At 42.3% G+C, this 11566-nt stretch overlaps 1 protein-coding gene across 1 annotated transcript; it reads left to right on the top strand.

The window, feature by feature from the left end:
- Positions 1-9459: 9459 nt before the first annotated feature.
- pou4f4 (POU class 4 homeobox 4) lies at positions 9460-11341 on the top strand. The gene is made up of 2 exons (XM_070882086.1): positions 9460-9579; positions 10418-11341. Exons 1-2 carry the CDS (start codon positions 9460-9462, stop codon positions 11339-11341), a joined length of 1044 nt encoding a protein of 347 aa, XP_070738187.1.
- The last annotated feature ends 225 nt before the right edge of the window (positions 11342-11566 follow it).

Raw genomic sequence — 11566 nt, 5'->3', positions numbered from 1 at the left:
TGCAGCCAAGTCCTACATGTCCAGCTACACTGTAGAGCACGATATATATGCTTTTGTGTACATAGATTATCATCATAGGCAGTCTCTCGAAATAAAAGTGAGTTCTTATATGGCTATACAGTCTCCTCAAGATCCTACAAATCCTCTGGGAGGACAGGCGCACCAACATCAGCGTCCTCATTCAGACTAACATCCCCAGCATTGAAGCACTGACCGCACTCGATCAGCTCTGCTGGGCAGGCCACATAGTCCGCGTGCCAGACACAAGACTCCCAAAGCAAGTGCTCTACTCGGGGCCCCTTCACGGCAAACGAGCCAAAGGTGGGCAACAGAAACGCTACAAGGACACCCTCAAAGCCTCCCTGAAAGTGCAACATCCCCACTGATACCTGGGAGTCCCTGGCCCAAGACCGTCCTAATTGGAGGAAGTGCATCCGAGAGGGCGCTGAGCACCTCAAGTCTCAACGCCGAGAGCATGCAGAAATCAAGCACAGACAGCAGAAAGAACATGCGGCAAACCAGTCCTACCCACCCCTTCCCTCAACGACTATCTGTCCCACCTGTGACAGAGTCTATGGCTCTCGTATTGGACTGTTCAGCTAGCAAAGAACTCACTTCAGGAATGGAAGCAAGTCTTCTTCGATTCCGAGGGACTGCCTATGATGATGATACAGTCCAATGCGGGAATTACAGTCTCTAACAGGTAGAGCAGACAGTGGTTGAAGGAAAGGGTGGATGGGGAGCCTGGTTTGCCGCACGCTCCTTCCACTATCTGCGCTTGGTTTCTGCACGTTCTTGGCTACGAGACTCAAGGTGCACAGTATACTCCCGGATGCTCTTTCTCCACTTTGGGCGGTCTTGAGCCAGGGATTCCCAGATGCCGGTGGGAATGTTACCCTCAAAGCCTCCTTGATAAAGTGTGTCATTGAAGCATTTCCTCTGCTCACCTGGGGCTCGCTTGCTGTGTAGGAGTTCAGAGTAGAGCAGTTGCTTATGGAGTCTCGTGTCGGGCATGCGGACGATGTGGCCCACTCAACGGAGCTGGTCGAGTGTGGTCAGTGCTTCGATGCTAGGGATGTTGGCCTGATCGAGAACACTGACATTGGTGCGTTTATCCTCCCAGTGGATTTGCAGGATCTTGCAGAGGCTGCACTGGTGGTACTTCTCCAGCGAGTTAAGGTGTCTGCTGTATATAGTCTATGTGTCTGAGCGATATAGGAGGGCAGGTATGACTACTGCCCTATAGACCATAAGCTTGATGCCAGATTTAAAGTCCTGGTCTTCAAACACTCTCTTCCTCAGGCGACCGAAGGCTGCACTGGCATACTAGAGGCGATGTTGGACCGAGTCATCGATGTCTGTCCTTGCTGATAGTGGACTCCCGAGGTATAGAAAATGGTCCACGTTTTCCAGGGCCAAGCCGTGGATTTTGATGACCGGGGGGCGGGGGGCAGTGCTGTGTGGCGGGGTCAGGTTGCTGGATGACATTTGTCTTATGGATATTTAGTGTAAGACCCATGCTTTCGTACACCTCAGTGAAGGTGTTGACGATGGCTTGGAGTTCGGCCTCTGAGTGTGCGCAGACACAAGCATCACCTGCGTACTGTAGTTCGATGACAGATGATAGGACGACAGTACAGTGCATAGATTATACATGCAAACTGATTACTGAAGAACAGTATGGAGTCTATGATGCAAATGGGATGCCTAACCTAAAAGTGCATATAGACTGCATTATGTTCCTACTGCATATGCATCTTTCATATCCAGTTAGACTATTCACATAGAAAATAAAACAAGCTGAATACTCAACTAAAGATTGTGAACACTCATAGATTATACAAAAGCCTGGACATGTAGGTTATCAATGCAGATTGTACATATGTACTGCAACCACAGATTAAGCACTCAGAATTATATTGTGAACCTAGTTAACACATGCAAGCTTTGCATATGGATTGGGCATGGAGACTTGTACATGAAAATTACGCTAATTGTGGACACTGATATTTAACGTTCACACAATGTGCATTTTAATAGACTCCAAACACAGGCTTTACATTCTGATTCTACATTTAGAGAATTGGTGAAGTGCTCAGCAGAAGACAGGTTCTCACCCTATATCCTGGCAGTATATTCTCACTTGCTGGAGACTAAGATTAAGCACATAGGCTTTCTGCCCATGGCTACTTGTGTGTATATGACTCAGAGGTATTGACTACTCATACAGTCTGTAACAATTGCCTACCCATGCTCTCTAAATGTATAATATTAATATAATATCTGTGTCTGCAGTCTGGTAATTGTGCATTGTGTAGAAGAGGAGGAGTAATTGAAAAGTAAGAGTGGCGTGCAAATGTAAAACTAAATCATATATGTTGTGGTACGTGATAAAATGATTTGCATATCCATGTTTTAAAGGTGTATGTTGTATTTTAAATAAAGTATCTGAATAAAAATGTTAAATTGTACTTACTAAAATACATTTTTATATAAGTGAGATACCGCATCGTTATAATCAGTTAGTAAAATAACACAACCCTACTATACAGGAACTCATTAAACCTTTATGAAACTCATTATTATTTCAGTGATATGCAAAGAGGTGAAATCTGATTGGTGCCTGATTCAAGGTCCTTCAGAGAATTAGATTTGTCCAATGACATCAGAGTCTAAAACAAAAGCTCTCCACATGACAGTGTGAGCACTTTGTCTACGGGAAATATAATACTCCCATGAAGATTCGTCGTGGCACACTCAATGTACTGTATTTTTAGACAATCAGTCATCTGTCAGCCTACCTAAAGACTCATGAAATTGGACACAAGGCTGCCTGTTCTGACATTACAGACTGCAAGCACCATCACCTCATTGCTCTATGAAAGCTGTTACTGGCAAAAGTACATTGAAAACCTAGGGGTCTACTTGCCTGAACATGCTCACTATTTGGAAATAAACAGTGGCAGTTTAATGTGAAATCAGGTGTGAAGTTTTACTGGAACCAGCTCAGTAGTAGATGAAGCACAGATGTGTTAAAGTAATCCTTACAGAATATGGAAAGAATTGATTAATAAAGAGTGCCATTTACTTTTCTATAAAGTCAGAGAAGCTTTCAAAATTGCCAGGAATAAGAAGGCACTTCCCTTTTCACAATTCTATTACTCATCCTTTTAATAACTGCCTTTAACTCTTGTTTTTTAGGATCCACTTGGATACTGCTAGTGACAGGGCCACACTCTGACCAACCACACTGGAGGTAGCCTGAAGCCATCTTTCTTATTCTAATATACATTGCACAACTTCATTTGTCATGGTGGTTGACACTGCATTTTCATGGCAGGGTCTCCTGAACCATTTCTGAATGCTTATGTGCATACAACATGTCCCCCATAACTGTATATGCTGACTGTTATTCAGGTCATGAACAAATGCTAAAACTGTCCGATGAATCACAGAAAAGTGTGCAGTGATTCTTTGTTTGTGCCAGCATTGGCTTGTTCAGGTTCCTGTTATTCCCACTCAGTGCCATTATTGCTGTGTTGGATTTTTTGTTGTTCCCAGTCAGTGTCAGCTTAGTCTCAGTGGCTGTCTTTCTCTTCCCAGTTTCCACTAGGTTTCTGCCACTCTCCCATTGTTTTTTAATGCACTGCTTCAGATAAGTTAAAGGCATGTAAGTTTAGAAATGGTGATGCTAGATGTGCCAAAATAAGACATTGTTTTACAGTTTTTCAAATCTACTTGTCGACTATGTTTCATTCTCTTAGTTTATAGTAACTGATGAGTAATGTGTACTTCTTTGCCTGCTATAGAAATAATATAGACAGATGTAAAATTTTGAAATAAAAATCAATGACTGTGTTGCTTTAAACCACTGATCTAAATTTATAGACACTCTGACAGTATGCCTATGGATTGCTGATTAAGGGATGCCAGGATCTTTACAATAGCATCAAGACAGGCATCCTCTATAATGCAAAAAGCAGAATCCAAATCATTCATAAACCTGGCTCTTCTCTCCATCAGTTTACAGCAATATAAAGAATTCACTCATGTTGACACTGGTAATTTTATATGAGCACAGACCTAGGTACCCATATAAAGTTACTAGTGTCAACATGGATATAAGTAAAGATTTGGTATACGTATGAGAAAGCATACAAATGTGGCAAGGGTAGGGCTACAAGTATGGTATATTTATGTGTGGAGGTTTAGGAATGGATATCAGTATGTGGGTGATATGGTATGTCAATTGGAAGGCTAAAGCAGGTGAGGTAGACAACGATACTGTTTCTGGTGAAAAAGGGATGCTGACCCTTCAGTTCATGAAAACATAGTGGAACTACTAGAGAAACTGTATCAGTTGTTCTACAGTAGTAAAGTTGCAACAACAAATGCATGCCACACAGAGGGAGCAATCACATATTTTTCCCTGTAAACCATTCATAATTCTGGTGTGGGTATGTTTAAGAGTAGAGTGTGATACAGATATTGGTATATAGCTGGTTTAATAATGGTGCACTTTTATAAGTAAATATATGCAGTGGAGGTGTGGTTTATGAAAAAGGATATCGATATAGATATTGGTTCCTGCAAGTATGGGCACAAGTGGAATATGGGTACAGTAGAAATACAGTACAGACATGGTTCCCCTGGTTAAGTACAGATTGTTATGGCAATTCATTATGGCAATAGTAAAATGTGTGTGTATGTATAGCACTCTGAATTGTGCCATATTGCTTTAAGCAACATTTATGTATTTTACACGTTCTCACTGAACTTCAACCATTCCAAGTAATACTTGAAATTCAACCATTGTCATCTCTTTGGCTATTATTTAAACATAGCATCCCAATACAACTTATTGATCCATATCTTTTAATTCAAGCCTCCCCTCCTTCAAGCTATGCAGGAGTTAAGATGAAATTGCATTACATGATGGGAAGCAATTTGTGTTCACTGACTGAAGGTCACATTTATGGGAAACATTTTCTACAGAACTAATAACTGTTAGTCTACAGTAGCTTCATCGTTCCTTTATCGTCTCTGGGTTAAAATCCTGGAATTCCCTACCTAACAGCACTGTGGGAGTACCTTCATCATATGGTCTGCAGCAGCTCAAGAAGAACACTCGCTACTACCTTCTCAAGGTTAACTAGGGGTGGGCAAGAAATGCTGGCCTTGCCTGCAATGCCCAGAATGAATTACAAAAAGAATCCTTCCAGATATTTTGGAAATTCTCCTCATCCTTTTACAGTTAAGCAGTGCAAATGCAAAATGATTGTGCAATTGGTGTTTCTTTCCATACCACACTATTGTTTACAATTAGTAAAGATTTTGAAATATTTTCTCCAACAGCAAATGTGTGCCACACAGAGGGAGCAATCACATATTTTCCCTTATACATATCCATGCCAGAATGATGAATGGTTTACAAGAGTAGATATGGGTATATAGATGAAGTAAAAAATCAGCTACTCTCTCAAAAAACGAGCTAACAAAGTCAGGAACCTCAATCACCCAAGCATCCTCCTAAATGTCGCTGTCCCTGTTCTAATGGATTTTATTTAAATTTTTGGTACTTTTTGTACATATCTAGGAAAAGGATTTCAGCACTGGGATTAAAATTCTTCATAGTAATTGAGTACTGGTCAGTCATACAGCATAGCTTAGAATTAGGGTAAAATTACCTATACACTTCCCCATTTTGTATACTGAGGGGTTTCAACACAGTTGACCTCTTAAGTGCTTCCAGTTAAGGCACAGCATGATTTAGATGCCAGATTAAGCTCCCTCTATGTTGACCCATCAAGTACTTTCAGATAAAGTACAGTGTGGACTAAATGCAGAGTAATGGTCACTCTATAATACTACATCAAGGACACATAAGTCATAGAAGCTTAGGCTTTCACTTGTTCCTACACTGGTGGATCAGAAATTTAATGAGAGCAACTGCAAGAGTGAATTTCTAACATCATTCTATGCAACAGAGTATTGGGACTTCAATGTCATCTATATCTATTTGTTTCTTAAAATCAGCTAATTTGATAAAGTGTCAGATCTACAAAAATATGATGATAACATAATCCTACATTTTCTGGTTGAATTATAATGGCAATAGTTACTTGGTCAACTCATAAGCCACACTTAAATGCTGAAATAGTTGTGATAGACCTTCCATACAATAAACAAAATTGGTTGTATTATAGAAGTGTGATTGCATTATACAGAAGTGGGAAAATGAGTAGATCATGATCTGTTCTCACGTCATACACATTGAACATGAAATAATTAATCAATGTTGCGCTGTGATCATTTACATCTTGGTGAGAACTAGTTAACCATCCTGTTGTGTCTTTGCATTAAGTGCTTTGACAGGGAGATGAAATAATTATTGATCAATTGTTTATAAATAGACTTAGTAAGGGAGTTACTTTACAGAGCTTTAGGGATTCCATGGAAAAAAGCACTCTGTGAAAAATATACCACCACAATTTACATTTATATAGCACCTTATCACATCTCTCAGCAACATCCCAAAGCACCTCATTATAATGAATTATTTTCAATGTTGTTATGTAAGTGAACACGCCAGCTATTTTGCACACACCAGTGTCCCACAAAAGGCAATAAGATGAAAGCCCAGTTGCTCTGCTTTGGTTGCAGGAATGTTAGCCAGGACACCAGAAGAATTCCTTTTCCTTTCGAGCCATGAGATTTATTAAAACATCCACCTGAATCGCCAAAACAAGCAGATGGAGTTTTACATTTAATCCAAAGGATAAATGTAACTAGCAATCCTTCAATACTGCTCTGAAATATTAGTCTAGATTTTGTGTTCAAGTCCTGACTTGAACGCACAATCTCCTGACTCATAGGTGGAAATACTATGAATTTGTGACAGATTGAGGATATTAAAATACAATAGAATTTTTTGCAATTGAATCAAATAGTATGAAAATAGTAGCTTCTTTACAGGCAGGTGCAGCAGGTAATCAGGAAGGCAAATGGAATGTTGGCCTTCATTGCGAGAGGGATGGAGTACAAAAGCAGGGAGGTCCTGCTGCAACTGTATAGGGTATTGGTGAGGCTGCACCTGGAGTACTGCGTGAAGTTTTGGTCACCTTACTTAAGGAAGGATATACTAGCTTTGGAGGGGGTACAGAGACGATTCACTAGACTGATTCCGGAGATGAGGGGATTGCCTTATGATGATAGATTGAGTAGACTGGGTCTTTACTCGTTGGAGTTCAGAAGGATGAGGGGTGATCTTATTGAAACATTTAAAATAATGAAAGGGATAGACAAGATAGAGGCAGACAGGTTGTTTCCACTGGTCGGGGAGACTAGAACTAGGGGGCACAGCCTCAAAATACGGGGGAGCCAATTTAAAACCGAGTTGAGAAGAAATTTCTTCTCCCAGAGGGTTGTGAATCTGTGGAATTCTCTGCCCAAGGAAGCAGTTGAGGCTAGCTCATTGAATGTATTCAAGTCACAGATAGATAGATTTTTAACCAATAAGGGGAATTAAGGGATACGGGGAGCGGGCGGTAAGTGGAGCTGAGTCCACGGCCAGATCAGCCATGATCTTGTTGAATGGCGGAGCAGGCTCGAGGGGCTAGATGGCCTACTCCTGTTCCTAATTCTTATGTTCTTGTACGTGCCCCAACACCAACCATAAATTCAACTTATGATTTATATAATTTAATAAATATCTTTAATATGCATCATTCAATCAGAAATTATGGGATATTTTAACTCATTTTATTTGAGAACTGTAATAATCTCTCAGACACAGAACCCTGATTTTGCTCTCAACCCACTGGTTTATTGGTTCCCTTACCAAAATATCTATCCAATTAGAAACACTAGATTTTTTTCTTGCACATGGCCCTACCACAACTGATCTAGATGTCCTTGTGCTAACACTGGCTAACAAAAATGGGGAAGGGGGGAATCATTCTGTTGGCTACAGCTAACATCTCTCATTCTGATGAGCATTAAATACACCAAAACATGCATTTTAAAAAGTTACTGATTAGTAATGCCACCCATTGCCTAGTGAACTCCATTCAGTTGCTACTGATTTCATGTCCCACCCTTGCCTCTTGCTCAGGCTAAAACAGATCTTATAAAACTTTGGAATCCTAGCTAATCTATCCATCACCGAGATTCTTTATTTCTACCTACATAACATTGTCTGCCTCTGTCCTTACCTCTGCTCCTGTTGCTTTACCACATCCAAACAGGATTATTCCAATGTCTTTCTTTCTGGACTTCCATTCTCCACACTTCATAAAATCCAACTTGTTCAAAATGCAGCTACTCGTATCTTGTCATGTGTTATGTCCCACTGGCCCATCAAATCCAAATACTAACTTCCAATTATCGTTAAACTCCTCATCCACCTCTTCAAATCCTGGAGCCTTTATTCCTTTGAGTTTGTGCGCATTTGCTTCCTTCACTCCACCATTGGCAGCAGAGCCTTCAGCCACGGTGGCCCTATTCTCTGGAACACCCTCTTTAACCATCCTGGCCTCTGCACTTTTCTCTTCTTTAAAAGCCTTTTCTGACCCATCTTTTCAACCAGGCTTTTAGTTACCCTCCTAATCTTTCCACCCATTTTTGGCGTCCTGTTCTCTGTCTACTTCTATTTGTGAATTGCCTTTGGATGTCTTTTAACCTTAAGGGCACTATATATAAGTGCATGTTGTTGTTGAATTGACAAAATCCCGATTAGTACTCTAACCCTAACTCTCTTCATTTGACAGAGACCCGATCAGTACTGTAACCCAATCTCTGTCCACTTGAAAAAAATCCGATTGATACTCTAAATCGCTCTATCGAATTGACAAGGTCCTGAACAGCGGTCTCGTGCTGCTGTCTTTTCAATTGGGAAGATCTTAATTGATGATCTTACCTCAATGTTCAAATGTCAAGACTCTGAAAAGTGCTTTTTCTCCGTTTTAGGAGGATTATCAGAATTGAGACATTTTATTATCATGAAGCGAGGGTCCCATTATGTGTTTGTTTTAATGCATCGGAGTTAAATAATTAGTTTAGGAATGTTGAACCATCGTGCAACAAGTATCCACCACACATACAGGTGGGCATGGAGGGCTTGAAATTAACAGTAATAAGTATTTGCGAAAAATTCCCTAAAAGCTAAATAGCAGGCATATGCCGTACTCTGTCAGAACTGACAGTCATCCAATTTCATCCAAGAGCTGGAAATCGCTGGAAGGAGGGTTTTGAGCCAGACTGAGCCAATGATGAGACTGCAAGGGCGGGTCTAGCAGACCGCCTACAGGCCGAACCGTTCTGTACCAATGATCGGGGCCGAGGGGCGGCCCGGGCGGCGTGTCCTGCAGCCGGCGCGGGTATAACTCAGCGACAATCGGATGGAGTGCGATAGGGACAGCGCCAGTTCAGCGCTCACCTGCACATGACCCACATGCAAACATGATGTCCATGAACAGCAAGCAGCCGTTCGGCATGCACCCCATCCTGCACGAGCCCAAATACACAACTCTGCACTCGAGCACCGAGGCCCTGAGGAGAGCCTGCCTGCCCACTCCTCCGGTAAGTGCCAGTCACAGCTTCCTATCCTCCGCTCAGCACCGCAGAGCGCTCCCTCGCCGCGCGAGAAAAATACTACTAAAAGTATTTAAATACGCTCGTTTGGAAGACATCGTTTAATTCACTACAATTCTTAGCTGGGGCTCTGTCAATTTGCTTGGGCATTTGAAGTAATTTCATTTTTGTTACTTTATTATTTGAAGTTATTGATAAGGAGGCGGCTTGCGCTCTCCGGTGATGGGTTAGTGACATTGGTATAATGTCTATTTTGACAGCTGCACGAAGAAGATGTCAATAACGAAATTATATCAAAGAAAGTAGGAGAGGAGGTATTCAGACTGTGTGGCTGTATAAGTTATTTGAATCAAGATTATTTTGAATGGTGTGTCCCTTTACATCCCCGTGTTAGACTAAATGTATGCGCGCCGTGTGGAGATCTGCAAATCCTTTCATTACTTTTATCGTTTTGCAAGTTGCATCCTTGTACTAAATGGCAATCTCTTCCTGCGCCATTGAGTCTCAGTAAATGCTGCCACTTCCTCGCGCCAAGATCCCACCGAAACAATTGTTTCTCCTTTTTATTTTGTGTGTTTTTACAATTGATTAAATTCTACTGGTGTCGCTGAATTAAAGAGAGCAGTGAACTACAGAATGCCAAGCGTGCACGATAATTAGGAACAAGAGCCAAAGAATATTTCTCAGTAAAACTACTGGGCTAACAGAGAGATGTCCTTTTCGCTGGCGAGTTCCCGCAGACTTGAGTACGAAGGTTTAAGTAACCACGCTGTTCTCTATGCTGACCGGAATCCTGACAATAAGACTGTTTTTTTTTCCTTTGCAGTTGCAAGGCAATATTTTTGCTGGATTTGACGAAACTTTACTGAGCCGAGCCGAAGCCCTGGCAGCCGTGGATATTGTATCGCAGAAAAACCACCCCTTCAAGCCAGATGTCACCTACCATACCATGAGCAGCGTGTCCTGCACTCCTACCTCCTCTTCTGTACATCTACCCCACCCGTCGGTCCTGACCTCCCATCCCCATCACCACCACCACCACCACCACCATCAGTCAGCCCAAGGCCTGGAAGGAGACCTCCTGGACCACCTGAACTCTGGCCTTTCCCTGAGTGGGATGGCAGGACCCGAGGTAGGATCCACACCATCACATCCCCATGCACACATGCCTGGGATGAACCACATGTCACATCACCCTCATCACCATCAGCCTATGAACATTTCTCATTCCCACGCTCTGTCAGCCCACATCGGCCTGGGCGGCAATGAGGGGGAAGCAGATCCCAGGGAGCTCGAGTCCTTCGCAGAGAGATTCAAGCAGAGAAGGATCAAACTTGGAGTGACACAGGCCGATGTTGGGTCAGCCTTGGCCAACCTGAAGATCCCAGGTGTGGGCTGTTTAAGTCAAAGCACAATCTGCAGGTTTGAATCCTTGACACTCTCACACAATAACATGATTGCGCTCAAGCCCATCCTGGAGGCCTGGCTGGACGAAGCCGAGAGGGCTCAGAGGGAGAAAATGACCAAACCCGAGCTCTTCAATGGAGGGGACAGGAAGCGCAAACGTACCTCCATCGCAGCGCCGGAAAAACGATCCTTAGAAGCGTATTTCGCCGTCCAGCCTCGTCCATCCTCCGAGAAGATCGCAGCAATCGCAGAGAAATTGGACCTGAAAAAGAATGTGGTGAGAGTGTGGTTTTGCAATCAGAGACAGAAACAAAAACGAATGAAATTTTCCGCCACACATTAAGATGCATTGTGCACTGCTCTATCCTATTGATGCGAGGTGGACCAGGATTTAATAACTTTTGTTTCCTTGGTTAAGTTTTGCCCGACAAAACGAAGCAATGGAAGGGACGTCACGCCGGAAGGATATGTCTGAAGAATGAGTTTTAATTGTGTATATTTTGTACGGGTTTGAGAGAAGCAAGCTTTATGTCTTGGTTTAGATGAGACTTCGATGACTTATCTGGCA

The sequence above is a fragment of the Pristiophorus japonicus genome, chromosome 6 (genome assembly GCF_044704955.1).
Source record: "Pristiophorus japonicus isolate sPriJap1 chromosome 6, sPriJap1.hap1, whole genome shotgun sequence".
In the NCBI taxonomy this organism is placed as follows: domain Eukaryota; kingdom Metazoa; phylum Chordata; class Chondrichthyes; family Pristiophoridae; genus Pristiophorus; species Pristiophorus japonicus.
The sequence above is the reverse complement of the archived record's forward strand: the minus strand, read 5'-3'. Positions and strand labels throughout refer to the sequence as shown.